Consider the following 17,358-nt stretch of genomic DNA (forward strand, 5'->3'; position numbering starts at 1 on the left):
CTCTTTGTCCAAGGACATGTACATAAAAGATTCTATGTCAAATAAGATCCCAGTCACCCGAGCTATGAACCTGTGAGATTTAATCCATTGTTTGGTAACGTGATATTATAATTAAAGTCCAAACTAGGTTTAACCACTTCATGCCGAGGCATTTTTCAATGTTGATGATGCTGGGCTGGCATAACTATCATTTTTTCCGTGTTAAAAATCCTTCAAAAATTCATCATTTCATTTAAAGGTCATTTATAGCCGCACAAAGTTATTTCTAGGCACTACTCAAAGTTGATAGGTGATCGCGTATTTCAGCCAGGCCTGCAGCCTTGTAAACAGAGCCCAGATTGTGCAGTGTTGTATAACTGTCTTTTGTTCTTGAACCTGGCTCAGTGCACTGCTGACCTCTTTTCAATAGGGGCCAGATTTGCATGCAGCGGTGCTGTGTGGCTCATTGCTGCAGTGGTGGAGTGCTTTTGTCCCCGGTGGTAATCCGCTCGCTCTCAATGCCCCAAAGCCTGGTATACGCTTTCAAAACAAGGCTGGATTATCACAACTTTTGAGAGTGAAAAATGTCGCAGCCTGGTCTTTTGTTCGGAGTAAGGTTTTTTGTTACAGGGCCCTGTTTCCTTTGTCCGAGTTCGGAGACCCCGGCCACACATATAAACCATAAGTCTCCGATTCCAGAGTCCCCGGCAGGAAGTGGTTAAAGATGTTTCAGCCACTGTTATGTTTAGTAAGTAACAAAACTTTTGTTCGAGTTGGTGACTGTTTGCCACAGCAAGAGTAAAACAGTTATACTACAAATTTATCATTTATCTGTGTATTTTGGCTGGGCTGTCGGAACATGAGATAACATGTTTTCTCTGATTTTTATCTGTTCAAATAAATTGGAAACATCCAAATCGAAGAAACAGTCGTTTGTTTTCAGAGCTCAACTGTAACAAGCTAAAAAGGGCTTTTTATCCTGTTCATGCCAAGATGCGAATTCTGAACATGCTGAATGTAGATAGCGACATTCTGAGAAAACAGAGAAAACGAGGGACACCCTCACCCTATGTTCATAGTGGATAAACCCTTGGCCATTGTTTGGCTTGCACAAGAGAAATTATCCACTACGAACACAAGTTGAGGGTTCCCTTTGTTTTATATGTTTTCTCAGAATGACGCAATCTACATTCAGAATTCGCATCTTGGCATGAACAGAAAAAAAGCCCTTTTTAGCTTGTTATAGTTGAGCTCTGAAGACAAACGACACTGCGTTTGATTTGGATGCTTCCCTACTTATTTGAACAGATAAATTCAGAGAACACATGTTTTCCTTTAGGTTGCTCTTTAAGACATGCAACTTTGTAGCATTTTTCTATGGAACATTGCATCTCTCAGTCTTTCCCTACAGACACAAGGAGTGCATTTCTCTATTTCCTAATTATGTTCTTTTTTTTTCTTTCTGAATACTTTTCTAACTCTAAAGGCTTGGGTATCAAAGGAATATTCAGGCTTGTGTGGAACCCTTGTACATGTGATGGCAAGAAAGTGAGATTTACCTTGTGCAATGAGGTTCTTTCGACAAGCTGGAAGGGGGCAGGATCAATGTGGACCTCACTAAAGTCCAACTGGACTTTCAGCTCATCAGCTTCCCATTCTTCTTGCTGTGTGAATGCAAAGACCAGGAATGCCCATCAATTAGGATTGGTTATCAGGCACAAGACTTGGACTATGTTGTCGAGGGGCTTCTACCCTCCCCCTCGGCTCTGTCGGGTTAATGCTCACCAATGAAAAGGCTGGTGTATGTATGCATTGGGGTAAGTCCTTTCTCCCCTCTGTGCACAAACACCCCCTAACAGGTTACATATAGATTCTGAGGAAGCTTTTAATTATCAAAGACACTGTGATCCTCGAACCTACTGTGAACTCTCCAGATATGTGAAATGACTGCATGTACTCTGCACCAGGCATGTATGTGAACAATCACGTGTATCAAGAAAGACTGATTCAAAACTTTTTGATGTAAAAAGCTGTGCATGCAGGGAGCCCATTGCATTTTTCAAACAAGTGAGTGAGGCCGAGTTTGTATCCAATTTCAATCAGTTGCAATCCAGACGTGATGCAAAGACCAAATTTAATCATCAACCACTGGTCAACTAGTGGTCAAATTCTGTTAGTAGCCAGAATTTATGCAAAGGCTACCACAGAAAGTGGACCAATGGTTGATAAATGGCCGGAAATAGAACTTGGTCAAAATATCACCGTGCATGGAAATGAAATGAGAATCAATGTTTTTACAGTGTATTTGGTAAATATTTAGCAAAACTTGAATACACTGTTCAAACTTGTAGGAGATGTAGTGTAGAGACAATTTTGCTTGGTCTCATGATGGAAACCCCAAATGCAACAAATTGAATGTAAAATGCATTGGCAACAGATGAGAAGCTCAATCAATCATAGAGTTCACTCTCCAGAAATAGCACTCAGTTCTATTAAGGTTGCTTCTCTTATGGTACAAAATTTCCACCATCATTGGCTGGCCTTTTTTCATTCTGAATTATTCTCAGAGAAACACAACCCCGTGAATTATGATAAAACTGCACAGTAAATACGTGACAACTGTTTTCAGCAAAAAACTTTCTTTTTGAATAAAAAAAAAAAACCACAACTTCTAAAGGTAGAGTCCATCATTTGTAATTTTTGTGTGCTGTTTCTTTGAGGCAACAAAATTACTTGATATCTAAAGAAGGGTGCCTGATGAAATTTGACCTCAATGAATGCTGCATAATCAGAGAATAACAAGTTTTAGGATTTGGATTTCAGATCAAAAGTGGCCGAGTCATGTCTTGAATTGCACCTGAATTCTGCATCTTGGGACATGTTCTCACATTCAGTGGAACGCATTTATGCGATGCCGCGCACTGCCAATGAATAGTAGTCACGGCGCACATGTGTGCTATTTCAACGCTTGTGCACGATTCTGACAGCAATTATCCAAAAATGCATCCTTAGACACATTGTTGGAAATTGTATTCTTTCATTATTTTCTTCAAAATGAAGGCTTGCCAGAAAGAAAAATTTGCCAGGGATGTTAGTTCCCTAATCAATCATCTTTAAACCAAGTATGCTTTTAAGAATACTTTTGTCATTTTCTTTTTGGGTACTGTACCTCCAACAGAGCCTCAGGAAAAGCACCCAGCCTTCATAAACACGTTGGGAATAGTCTGTATGTTTTCAACATTTTGAAGAAAACTGATGTAACAAAATTGAAGTATTTATCATGGCCAAAAAATGGAAAATGGAGTGGTCTGCTACTTCTGTGACCTGTGTTTCTTTTAAGCTATTATGCTGGATGACACTCAAATGTAACTTCTTAAAGCAACAGATAACAAACTACACGTACATACCTCCTCCACTGACATGTCTTCAAACTCTCCAATTGGCTGTAAAAATAAAAAATGCACAGACATGGAATACATGTTGGATTGATTTGGATGTGATTTTAAAGAGTGAACTCAACACTGTCCTATATACATGTACCAACAAACAGCATGCACAAGCGTGAACAAAATGGGTCATTCTTTAGTACTTTTTGTTTCTTTGCACACTACACTTTTGCTTACAGTTTGACAGATTGCAGAGAATAAATACGGTTGATTTAGTTTCAGAAGACAAAAACGTCTTTGCATTCAGGCTGTCCTCCAAGCAGTCATACCAGCCAGTTACTTGGTTAGGATCTGCATATGCTGTTACTACATCTTCATTGCACATGTAGGTGTTCATCAAAACATCACAGGAGACAAAAATCCTGACAGCAACGACACCCTGACGTTTCTTAAGTTACACAAATCAAACCTGCTACTTTACCAGTTATATAAAAAAGAGAGACTGAAATTAAACGTTATTTTTGCTTTGCTTTTTTTATGGCATAAGATGATGAGATGCTGTACAGATTCTGAGATGCTGGAACACCAAAGAAATCTGTGTCCTGCGTCAACATGCACCAACAGTCAGGATCCAATTACCTGATTCAATGAAAAGGAGAATGAATCTAACTTTGTACATAACAAGAAGTACCAAACTCCAATGAGATTCAGTGCGCTTGTACATGGTGCCTTGTGGGGTACCGGAACAATGGAAAGTATCCCACAAGCCAGTTTTGATCCTTGTGGGGTACTAAAGTGGTAACCCACAAGAATTTCACAAAATAGATATTTCAAATTAACTCAAAAAGGAGGAATTTTCAAGTGCCATTCATCTGTCGCAAATTGAAGTGTTTTATGTAAGGGACAAACGGTCGAAATTTCAACCCAAGAAACTGAATTTGGTTGAAATGGCAGTGATTTGAAATTTTTTCTGTGTTGTGTGGGAGTTTAGTACACGAGAACAAACAAAATACCCCACTGGTATACATATGTAAGGGTGCTTGTGTGTGTAAGTGGACAGTGTTGGGGGAGAAGATATTAATAACATCATGTCGAAAGATAAAAGAATGAGACAGGAAGAATCTGGGAGAGAAGCAAACACTGGAGAAACTGCCAAACTATGTCAACTTATAGAGGAAGATATTGTGGGTGGTGGATACAAGGTAGGAATACAACCGATCAGAAGATCAAACATCAAAGGTAGATTTGTATTGGTGAGTTGCATGCATGCGATTAAACACATTAATATCAATCCTAACTAAAACAGTACATTAAAAAAAAGCGGTCGGTATTGCAAGCTCTACATATTAGAAATAAATACAGGTAGTCTGCATAAATATTGGAAACGTAACAAAAAACCCATTGAAATGTTCAGAAATCACCAATTCATACATTTGCTTGAGAAGACAAAAAACAGTGAATTCATTTACTACATGCATCTGGGGTTTAAATGAGCTTAGACAAGGAAAACAAGGGGCATCCTCTTGGGTCAACTCATTCAGAAATATTGGGTATTCAGTCCTCGACAAAAACAAAAGAAAGTCACAGGATCCACTCGGAAATGCTCCTCCAACTTCGTTTCTTGGAAACAAGATTGTAGCCACGATCACATTGTCATTCAATCACCAATTTGACTGAATCAAGCATTAATCTGTCAATGTGTAGATATGTCTCAGTCAAAAAGATGAGCAGATTTGATGACTTCAGTTATCAGTTTTGTTAGTCTGTTAGCTCTTTGCATCAGTCTTCCATAATCTACCGGTATAACTCAAAGTTTGCTTCTCTACTTTGAGCGAGCTCACATTGAGCACAACACTGGTTCAACTTACCAGCTTATAGACTCGGACCTTCTTTTTGGTACCCTCCAACGAGTCGGTACTAGAACTCTGTATGCTATCTCTGGAGCCATAGCGCCTAAACATACCCTTGATAGTGAGAATACAGACACAAAATAAAACCCGCACAGAAGCATGACAGACAGACAGACGAACATATACTGTATGTGGACGAGCAAACCATCCAGGTTAAAAGTCTCAGATCCACTCATACAAATGGGTGCATGTGCACTGATCATCAACATGTTAACTATTCCACATGTGAAGGTACTCTTCAAGCCTACACAAGTTCAGCTTGGGAATATCAACCATACACACATGCAAGGATCATTGAGGGTACCAACAAAATTGAGAAAAACTTCATTTTGCACGTAAACCTTTTTGAGTTGCACTGTGTTTTATAGTATTTCTTACGCTTCTACTTTTGCACAAACGGTATATCTATCTTGTGTTTGGATGGCATGAAAAATGGTGTTTGCTGATTCTGCTTACCACTACTGTGGCCTACAGCACTAAAATGCTAAGATGTCAAACATTCTTTTGCAATTTTCTCTATAACAAATACAGCTTCTCATGTTAGAAATTTACATTTCTCATAGGCAAGGCTTCATGTATCACCACAAAATATCTTTTGTTCTAGTTACTAAAACCAAAAAAATCACACACACACAAATGGGGGATCTTATAATTGAAATTGTGGGTACAACTTTGTAAGTGGATCACTTTCTAGAGAGATTATTAAACATAATTACATTGTAGAGTGTGGGCAGGGTGGCACCATGACAGATAAAATCAAGAAAATGTCATCCAAAATCATAAACAGTTCAAAGAAATGCAGGTAACAGACATTCTATAATCAAACAAAATGCTGAAAAATTGACAAATAACAATCCCTTAAAATGGAATGCAACAAGATGCAGTCAAACCAAAGAAAAAAAATGCTGCTTCAATTCCTTCATACAAACTCATGAAAAGAAGTACATAACACCTCATCCACGAATTCTGTATCTTAACTGGCCAGGAGCCAGTCCCATAGTATTCAACATTTTGGCTACCTTCTTGTGCTAGGCCAAAAGAACTACATACTAAAGTACTATACCAAATTACCAATAGCAACCAAGGAACTATGTGCATGAACACTGGTACTGTGTGTAAATGCATACTGGTGTGTATGTTGCTTGCATTCAGAAAGCGCTCGCGCTACAGAGCCGGGTTGAAATATTTTCTAAAGAGAAAGTTTTGAAAAGTGCTGGTAAATTTTTGACAAATTTCTCATTCAAATAGGCGTGCTTACATGTAGTTAGACCAAATTAATCAGATATTGCTTGATTCAAGCAAAAACTGGGGGAGAGGTGTTGTAAAAATATAACCCCCCCAATTGATCCATTGCCACATTCTAGTTTCCAAAGGCTTCAGGAAAACAGAATTCTTCATATATCACCTCAGGAGGCTAGGTTTACTGTACCTTGGGAGGCTAGTTTTACTGTACCTTGGGAGGCTAGTTTTACTGTACCTTGGGAGGCTAGTTTTACTGTACCTTAGGAGGCTAGTTTAACTATACCTTGGGAGGCTAGTTTAACTATACCTTGGGAGGCTAGTTTAACTATACCTTGGGAGGCTAGTTTAACTATACCTTGGGAGGCTAGTTGAACTATACCTTGGGAGGCTAGTTTAACTATACCTTGGGAGGCTAGTTTTACTGTACCTTAGGAGGCTAGTTTAACTATACCTTGGGAGGCTAGTTGAACTATACCTTGGGAGGCTAGTTTAACTATACCTTGGGAGGCTAGTTGAACTATACCTTGGGAGGCTAGTTTAACTATACCTTGGGAGGCTAGTTTAACTATACCTTGGGAGGCTAGTTTAACTATACCTTGGGAGGCTAGTTTAACTATACCTTGGGAGGCTAGTTGAACTATACCTTGGGAGGCTAGTTTAACTATACCTTGGGAGGCTAGTTTAACTATACCTTGGGAGGCTAGTTTAACTACACCACTCAAAGCAGTCAATAATTGTGTAGCATAGATTTCAGCAAACCACATTTTGTTGATATTGCCAATTACTTCAACATCCCAATATACTCTCCAATCAACTATAAAACTTTTTGTTAAAGAAGCAGATACTTTGCCGATCTGTGGACTGAAAACAACTCATCCTCTCACCCATTACACTTGGCTGCTACATTACACATTGTTAGCAGTAAACCAATCTGAATTAGCTCCATCAAGTGTTATTCAACTAACATTACAGTAGACTTGAATTCCATTAGATAGCTTGTATTCCACTAATCCATGGGATACAAGCTGTATTATAGAGGTTATGCTTGGCAGCCATCTTCCCGCTCAGCGTTTTTGTTCCACAGGGGTACACTTGAGTAGACCTTTTGTGCATATCCCCCATAACAAAAGCACTGACTGGGAAGATGGCCGCCATGCATAATCCCTACTGAAGTTAGTCATAGCTGTTAATGTTCAAACTTAACAAGGGTTACTGAAGAAAAGGTGAACAATCCAGGGGAAACATGCATATAAGGATTTAGAGTCTAAACCATCACAGGTGCCTACAGGCAAATGGATGGACATAGGCAATTGCACTTAAGTGTCTTGCTCAGGAACACAAGCACCATGTGTATATGGCTGGGTTTAGATACAGCACAACTTGGTCATTGCACTCACAAAGAAAACTGGTGAAACATAAGTTTTTTTCTATTCTGAATGTCTGCTTTAGACTCTTGTCCCTGCTCTTAGTAAACTAGCTTCACCTGACTGGAAAAGGATGACCGTGGGGATGCACGCGGGGAAGTCCGAAGCAGGACAGTGAGTGATAGCTGGAGGGTATCCATGGTAAATACAGATTCATGTATATGTATTACATACAACCATCATGTAAAGGGCACAATGGGGGTGAAGGAATGGGCAACGCGTGGAGGTACAATGGCACAAGTAAGAAATAGGAAGCAAAAGAACCAAGTGACCAGGGAATATATGAGAACACGAGGAAAAAGGAAGTTTAGTTTGATGAAACAGGGAAATTGGAAATGGACATAAGTTAAGGAAAGCAACAAGAAATATGAAAAAGGTTCAAAGGATTAATGAGATAAATGAAAAGACAGATAGAACGTAAAGGATAAAGAAAGGAAGTGGGAAAGGATGTGGGGCAAGTGAACATACAAGACAAGACCCAGAAGAAGAAAATAAGATGAAAGGTAAATAGAAAAGAATGTAATGGCTTTGATTTTAATTTGTCTAGTCAATGAAGAATTCAGATGTGCAGTAATGTGAGATGTATTTTTAAAAACCTTTAAAATGTTCTAATCCTACGGATAACTATGAACTATCACTTCTTCCACTTATTCATGAATCTGACATAAAAACCAACCTACCTCTAAGTTGGACAGACTTATAGCCGATGCTATAGTAAGAGACAGAAACCAGAAACATAACTTAGTTGTTGGTGAGTACAAGCACACATTCATAGACCTTATTAACAAGGAAGCCATAATTGAGTTTGTTCTTAATCAATGTAATCTGCCAAATTGAATGTTGCCAGACTACTTTGGATTCACTTTCTTTTTGTAATGGTTGCTTAACCACTCCCTACCGGGGAGTCTGGATCTGGACACGTATGCTTTATATGTATGGCCAGGGTCTCCAAACTCGGACAAAGGGAACAGGGCCTTGTAACAAAAGACCGTACTTGGAACAATTTTGTCTGTCAGGCTAGAGTGGACACCAGACAGTCCTTCACATGTTTGTAAGTGTCCAGTAAATGAAGATAGGAATTTGTAAAGAATTTTGAAAACAGAAAAAAATGATAAATACCCGGCGCAGCATCATCAACATTGATAACTGCCCCGGTAGGAAGTGGTTACAACATTTAGACTTTAATTCCAAATTTTAACTTATTCATCACTGTTAATGATTTCAATCAAGAATGATCTTATCTCATTGCTTTACTTTTCTTCTTAATTTCATTTCCCTGAATAGAAAGTTTAACTCGCTTTCAAATCAATATGGCCGACTTGAAAGTAAGGTCAAAGGGTAGCAATACATGCAAGAGGGCTGCTTTTACTGCGCACATAGCTAGTGAATGACATTTACCAAGCCTGACCCTGACCATTCATTCAGAGCATTCTTTCTGTAAGGAAAAGGAAACACATACTGATATGCACCCAATCTTATAAGACCAGAACAACTGTCCAATTTATGTGTAAGCAACACTGGCTTGACTTTACAATGTTGCCAATGTAAGTCTCCATCTACGTCATTCAGCAGCATAGTACTCTACCCAGCTGCAAACATGTTTGATGTACATGGCACACCTGAACACTTACAATCAAAGACGCTGTTTAATTCAGTGGTTACAATTGAAACTGACATGTGCCAAAGGAAGCCACTGGCTAGCGGCTATTGCCACCTCTCACAGATATGTGTATTTAATACTCCTAGCTGTAGCCAGTAGGTTGAAACATGGCTCGAGTTCCAAAAACATGACAAAGGGTGGCTGGCTGAGTCACTGAACAGAGCAAGGGAGGATGGTAGAATAACGTGATCTAAAGAAGTGGCTAAAATAGGCTTCATAGCATGGGACTTAATCTGCCAAGATCCTTACAAATCTAGGACATTTTGAATGATTTTTAAGGATTAAAGCAGGGGAACAGAATGCAAAGTGCCATCAGGGTCCCATGCAGTGATGATATTTCAGAATTCAGGCAGTGTGAGTTCCTGAACCAAACAGCCTATAACTAACTATTTTTAAATTGACCAATTATCCTGCAGTGCTTACCATCCTTGTTACCAGCATCTCTGATGGAAATTTGCTGTGAGTTGTTTTCATCCGGCTGCAAATTAAAAAAAAAAAATCAGTAAAACAATATGCTAACCCAATGCCTATCAAATCTGGCAAAAAGACACAGTCTGGATTCACTAAAGCTTAATGCATGAAGTGCAGGTGTCATTACCAGTTACTTAAGTACCAAGTGGCTTATGTTATAGAGTACCAGTTACTTAAGTACCAAGTGGCTTGTGTTATAGAGTACCAGTTACTTAAGTACCAAGTGGCTTGTGTTATAGAGTACCAGTACTGTTATCAGATCCTCATCAAGGTGTCAATGATTACAAGTAGTATACTTAACAAAGTGCATTTTAGTCCAGTTCTGTACACATGTCTTGCTTGACTGGGGGACTTGCATCAGTCAAATCTGGGGCCTGGACTCTACTACACATTTGTCATGTAATGATGATCTTAGACTGGAGTTGCTGAGTCTGGACTGGCAACATTTTAGCATTAGGCCGTTAGGAATCAAGTCAGAATCAAATCAAGTCTAGTTTTTCTAGTTTTGAACTAACATGAACTTCAAGTTTCAACTTTTCTTATTACTTCAAACAGACTCAGACAAAAACTTGGGGTTACAGAAGAGACTTCCATCAAGAGATTTCTGGCAAGAAAAGAGAATACAATTTTAAAGAGTCTGTGCATGAAAAGAAGCAACTGTCAAAAATAGTGTCTTGAAGATTGCACATTCAGCTTTCATTACGGCAAGGGTTTATCCACCAAAAATGGATTATAATAAGCCTTTTGCAAGTTAAATTTGAATAAAATCTGGTACACTGAGTTACATGATTCCACATAAACACAACAATTTGAATTCGCCAGACTAACGACACTGTTGCTATACCTCATGATTTGGGGCAAGCTTTTGCTTAGGAACCACTATCTCTGGAATAGAATGGTTCCTTTGCGCCCTTCTAATCCATTGAAAACAGTGTATTGTTGCAGGGCCTTTAGTATGGAGAATTCAAATTGTTATGTTTATGTGAATTTAAAGAACTCATTGTACCAGAGTTTTATTCAAATTTATCTCACAAAAGGCTTACTGAGTCTTCCCTACTTTCTAATGTAGTGTGTTAACTTCCACAAGTTACTGGTCCAAGATAACAGATTGAAAGCAATATCATCTATTACGTCTGAATCAGAGAGGCTTATGAAAGCTCAAATCAAAAATAACTTTAAACTCCACTTGCCTTGGCATTAAAGGAGACAACAGAGAAGCGGTCAGAGGGGCTTGGCTGGCTTTGCCCCTGGGCTCTCTTCCTGTCAGCTACTACTGCCAGCCGCCGAGCTAACCCAATCTTCTTCTCTATCATGTATTCCAGTTCACTACGCTGCACTGATCCCAGCAAGATCATGGACTCTAGGAGTGAAGCAGGACACAGTGACACATAGAATTAAGACCACTGAAGATATCAAATGGACAAATAGAGGGGAAATGATTATCCAAAGCCTATGCTTTGTTTTAGTATTTTCTGTCCTGTGTCTGTATTACAGTTTTAAGGTAATTTCCACATGGTTGAAAAACTGGGACAGCATATAAGGTATCAAGAAGAAGCGACAGTATGTGACATCATTCAATGACGACAGAAATAAATGGCGCCCAAACTCTGAAACACCTTTGTTATGAAATAACTTAGGCATTATTACAAAATTCCTATCTGTTGACTATAGGACAGGGCCATCCGACCAAGATAACAGTGACTTGTGCTGAGTGAATGATGGATGGGGTGTTGCATCACTGAAACCACACAGCCTTGGAAGTAATGCAATAAAAAGCTTTTATCAGTTGGAATTGGCCACTTGAGAACACTTAACCTGATAACCAACCAATAATAAATATATCCGTCGGACCAGTCTACCTACCCAATAAGAATTTTAAATGGTGCCTTAGTAGGCAGTAAGACCATTTCTTGTGTTTCATTTTGATGTAATTTGTTAACAGTCAAGTCCATTGCTTACAAGAAGTGTTTGAATTCTAGTCATAAGGAAAAATATGGGCCAAATACACTGTATGTGAAACTCGAGTCTACAGGAAATTGTTGTACATGTATGTCCATCCTGTGTGTGTCAGTATGTTTACAGCTGAGAAATGGGTTTGCGGGTACACCATGGAATCAATCTCTTTTGGACGAGGTGTGGTTCTGAAAAGAACCGGTGAGTATCAACTTTTAAGAACCACACCTCATCCAAAAGAGATTGATTCCATGGTGTACCCACAAACCCATTTCTCGTGTTTCATCCACCATGCAAAGCTTCAAATCTTACTTATGTTTACAGTTACAACTTATCTTGTCTGATTGATTTGACAAGACACACGCATTAAACCACAAAAGAATCTTTATTGATCCTCAGATCAGAAAATCATGGGTAATTCTGAAGGTTTGAAGTGAAAATCCTTAGCAATACTCATGTTCGTCCCTTTCCTGTCATGGTCCCTCCTGAAGTCTTGTATGAACTCACCAGGAGCATCAACCAGTGGGAAAGACTGCAATTTGGGAGAAGTATCCAAAAGTTCCTTCAGGTCTGCATACGTTGAGAGCCAGGATATGAACTTGACATACCTCACCATGATATCTTCAACAAATATCTCATAGGTCCTGCATAGAAAAACACAAACACATGTAAGCAGGTTGGGAACCAGTACGTACTAAACTACAATACATATGTTGACTTCTCAATTTTGATTGGTCGATCCATGGCAACAAACCCTGTGATATATAACTGAATTGCATGGCTCATATCAAACCCCACGTAATGCATTCTTTTAACTCAATGCCCTGCGCTGTTTTTATGCTAAAAGCAAAACGCACAACTGCAAAATTGACTTTAAATTCAAAGGTGGCGCATTTGAGTGCATAAGCCTCTATAACATCTTTATTGCATTTCAAGTTCACGCTCACATTCATGGAACACGGAATGCCCTCGTGGTATATGGGACCCAGACGTGCTACGTTATTGTGTGTTCCACTCACACTTGTTTAATACTGTCACTAATAAGATCATGAGACATAATGTGTAACAGTTTGTAACCAAAGGACAAGAATCTCACTGTACAATTTCAAGAAGCTGTGTACACAGAATCTTCAGTTGTCCTTTCTGCCCTACATTTGTACCATCCACTTCCACAAGGAAATGTTTTCAAATTTCAACTACATGTAGTTAAACAATATGTACATTTAGGAATGAAAAAGTTACTCTTGAATTGAATATCAGTCGGTGCACACTCCCTCTGGAACGATCACAGTGGTCTGAATGTAACATAATTTGTATAATTACAAATATACCCACTGATTCCATTTTTGTGTGAGGGATATTTATGTAAGTGCCAAGTGTAAAAAGCAAGCTCAAGATGGTGCCAATGGTGGGGGAAAAAGGGGAAAGGCAATAGTTGCTTTGAAGCCAGAGATTGCCAATCAAGATAAAGCATTCAAAGAGGATATGTGAGTGTTTCTACAGACACTGACTGCAATGGTGACAGGGCTGACTTACTTAGAACCAGCATGGCTGATATCTGGTAGGTAAGGCAGCTTCTTGATTTGGATGATGCTGTCATAAAAGGACGGCTGCAGTAACTGGGCAATGGCATTGGCAATCAACACGGCCATCTGGCAAGAAATAAAGACAGCCTTAGCAGACATGTATGGCAGGACATGGATCATTCTATACCAATCCAACCCTATGACCTCAGATCTGAAAAACCACTTGAATGGTGATACAAAGTTTGGGCTACAGATGTTCATAGCTTCCAGACCTGAAAAGGTGGTCAATTTCCCATTGTAGAATATAAAAAGGCAATAATTAGCCTTCAATCACCTTTCAGCAAACAACCTTTGATAGAAAAAATATCTTCATCTTTAAAGACGCTGCCAAAACAAACATAGAAATGGAAGTGGCAAAACAACAGAATTTTCACAATAAAACATTGAAGACATCAAATTGAAATTTTAGGTTTCTTAATTTAGCATGTAAAGGTATTTTGAAGAGTTTTTCAGGCAAAACTGAGTTGTCAGAGGTATGAAAAAAGAAATATTTTTGTGCTTACCCATAATATACATGTGTTTCAACATCATGAAAACTAAGTGGCCTTATTGTTCTTTATTTCTTTATTAAGGCAGAAGAAAAAACACACTAAGAAGGGACTTCCAAATAACATTTACACCTTGAAACTTTCATTAACAAGAGAAACTATAGTCAATAAAATGTACTTCAGAAATTGTTTGTTAAGGATTTTAACCCAGCTCCTTGCTCAGTGTTAACATGCAGCTATATATCAATATTATTAACAGCGCAGTAGACATGGGTCTTTATTTTAAATAAGGGGCCAAATGTGTGACATGGTAGTTAAATTTCAGAATTGTCTAAACAAATTCAAAACTTGTTGATATGTAATTGATACATGCAATAAATGGAAATGATTTTTGCTTTGAATAACTACTTGACGTGTACAGACTCAAATTTGTGCAGTGGTGCAGCAAATTATTTGACGTGTAACAGAGAAACCAAGTATGACCGTTCTATGCATGTCATTTTAGTAAAGGTTTCTTTTCAATTGTTGCCAATTTGCTTTGTGTACATACCATATATTCTCATCACTAGTTGTTTTTTTTTAGATAGGGTTTGAGGCGGCATAAAAATGGGCAAACATTTTCCCCCAAAATTCACTTTTTGGCTATTTTTAAAATTATTTTGAAAAGTTTTTTCTGGTTTAACACAGAGTTGCTTAAATGGCAAATATATGGCACAGCTCATAGGTATGTATGCCCTTTAGCTTGTGCACCTTTGCCGGAAACATTAAGGGTTGGGAAGTTTTTAGTTTAAAGAGCTTTATGACTCATTTCCTGTGTACTGGTTTCTCTGTTACACAAGAGGAAAACTGTCACAGTACAAACATTAATTTACACTGGGGACTGCATTAGATTTTGTTGTAACAATGGCAACAACATTTCATGACTGCAGTCAATGAATAATGATTTCAAATAAATTAGGGATACAAAGATACTATAAAACCTGTCCATATTTCCAATGAATGGGAATTAATGTGAAGCAATTTTGATGTCATATTAAGCATTACAATTGTCACCAAACATTGCACATATTGCAGTGGGTTCAACATTTGTGAATAAAAAACGAAACCTTTTATAATGAAAATGTAGAAAAATTAAGGACTGGGGCTTAAAAAATAATTCTTGTTAAAGGAGAATCTTGTATTTAAAGTGCTGTTATTGACAAGGTTGGACTGTCAAACTTGTCACGCACCCACTGGCCTACTTGAAAGTTAAAAACATAACTTCTGTCTTTACTGGATAATGAAGAAAATTTCAAAGAATTCAGAGTTGCAGAGATACGTGTACTTAGATGCCGGTTCACATTTTTTTTCGAAATAATTTGCAACAGCTTTTTGTTTGTTTTTATCAGCCAAAAATGATTTTCACTTTGTAACAACTGGAGGAACGAAATGTTACGTTGTTATATTAGATTATGACGGATTCAGATTATAAACAGGTCATCAAAAATGTCACACTAAACACTAAAAACAGAGAGAAACGACGAGGTTTTCCCTTGCAATTCTTGTGTAAATCAACATTTTTTAATGTAAATGAATTGAATGTAATCAGCACATATTAACCGACAAATACATATGAAAATTAAAAGGGAAAGTGAAACTGGTCTTGTTTTAAATGGTCATGATAATTGTGATGTCCCTAAAATACACATTGGCCCCCATATTAAAATAAAGACCCACATACATGTACAATGTGTCCTTGAGTGGCCCATTATCAACGAGTGGCTAGTCTGGCCCAAACCACAGTTGGGGGGGACATGTATAACCAAAGTCACTGGGGAGAGTTTGCCAAAGATGTATACACTGTATACATGCAACTATTTCTGCAACTTGTCAGCAATTTATCTTGAAGAAATTTTGAGGTGACTCTTAAAGGATGTACATGTACTTACCATGACGGGTAGAATATGGGTGATTTGGCCTGTCAACTCAAAGACTATGACAGAGGTTGATATAGTGTGGGTGACACTGCCTGACAATGCTGCTGCACCTAGTAGTCAGAGGAAGAGAATGCTGACACATTTCAATCTTCAACAGTTTGGATACAAAACAGTCAGCAGCAATGATTTTGATGTACCCCGTGGAGTCTACTTACATCCATAAACCTCTGAAGTTTGGGTTAAGTTTTCAACCTCAGACATTTCACAACACAGTACCACATTTCTCGGGGAATCTTGTCAGATTTCGATTTTCCTGCTTTCATACAGAATTGTCTTCAAACAGGTTAAAAGGAGGGCTCATGTTTCAGGCAATGTGCCCTGCCTGTCGTCTAGAAAATGACTCCTGATACCAGGATGACTACACTCATACCCACAAACATTGGTCAGACAGAAAACAGAACACAAAGTCCAGGCAAGTTCCCTACTCGGTGGGTTTCAGGGGCAACACCCTGGTGGGGGTTCAGGTGGGTGGGTTTCAGGGGCAACACCCTAGTGGGGGTTCAGATGGGTGGGTTTCAGGGGCTACACCCTAGTGGGGGTTCAGGTGCTAGTGCTTCTAAAGCTCCTGAGTATTAGTAGTCTCTTGGACAATCAAATAGGCTTGCGCAGCACTCCCGGTTATGAGTGGAATCGCGGTGCCAAAGAAAAATCGGAATCTGCCCCAAGCTGAAGTGCACCCTAAATCAGTGGAAGAAAGACCAAGTGCCCTGTTTCGGGCACCTTGGGTTTATACGCAGACCCGGGCTGCCCGAAATCGGACAAAAGAGCTGGTCAGTGTAATAAAAGACCGTACTCGGAACAAAAGACCTGCTGCTGGGAACTGCCATCATTTTTCAGCTTGCATTTTTCGAAGACAATCCGTCACTGTTTTGAAACAGTATACCACTGTTTTGGGCATAGTGCGCCCACGAATTAGCACCGGGCACAAAAGTGTTCCAGGGCACCATTGATGAGAGACACAGCACCACTGCACATTAATCCAGCCGCGTTTGAAAAGATGTCACTCGCATTCACTGGGAAAAAAGGAAATTACACAACACCTCACAATTCTGGGCTCTCTTTACAAGGCAGGCCTGGCTGAAATACTCGGACGTCAATGGAGGTTGCCTGTCCGCTTAGAGTAGCCACCAAATAGTCATTTGTGTGGGTGTAAATGTCCATTAAATGAAATGATGAATTTTTGAAGAGTTTGAAAACTGAAAATCTTCAAAATCGCCCATATGTGTGCATTGCATTTTTAACAGCACGCGGCAGCAGGTGATTAAACCTTCTGTTTTTCTTTA

General features: G+C 38.9%; 1 protein-coding gene across 4 annotated transcripts in view; it reads right to left on the reverse strand.

Moving 5' to 3' along the window:
• Nucleotides 1-17,358, reverse strand: part of clcn2 (chloride voltage-gated channel 2) — a 47,486-nt gene that overhangs the window by 8,548 nt on the left and 21,580 nt on the right. For 2 of the 4 annotated variants that reach the window (XM_022254461.2, XM_087147560.1), the window contains 10 exons: nucleotides 16,028-16,125; nucleotides 13,562-13,677; nucleotides 12,533-12,669; nucleotides 11,263-11,432; nucleotides 10,025-10,079; nucleotides 8,622-8,650; nucleotides 8,001-8,066; nucleotides 5,234-5,329; nucleotides 3,387-3,422; nucleotides 1,539-1,643 (listed from right to left, as the gene is read on the reverse strand). In XM_022254461.2, the coding sequence (XP_022110153.1) occupies nucleotides 1,539-1,643; nucleotides 3,387-3,422; nucleotides 5,234-5,329; nucleotides 8,001-8,066; nucleotides 8,622-8,650; nucleotides 10,025-10,079; nucleotides 11,263-11,432; nucleotides 12,533-12,669; nucleotides 13,562-13,677; nucleotides 16,028-16,125 (908 nt within the window). The remainder of the gene's footprint in view (nucleotides 1-1,538; nucleotides 1,644-3,386; nucleotides 3,423-5,233; nucleotides 5,330-8,000; nucleotides 8,067-8,621; nucleotides 8,651-10,024; nucleotides 10,080-11,262; nucleotides 11,433-12,532; nucleotides 12,670-13,561; nucleotides 13,678-16,027; nucleotides 16,126-17,358) is intronic. The other 2 variants (XM_087147561.1, XM_087147562.1) reach the window with 2 other exon arrangements.

Source organism: Acanthaster planci, linkage group LG16, assembly GCF_054643075.1.
Source record: "Acanthaster planci isolate LZ-2023a linkage group LG16, COTS_SCS, whole genome shotgun sequence".
Lineage (NCBI taxonomy): Eukaryota > Metazoa > Echinodermata > Asteroidea > Valvatida > Acanthasteridae > Acanthaster > Acanthaster planci.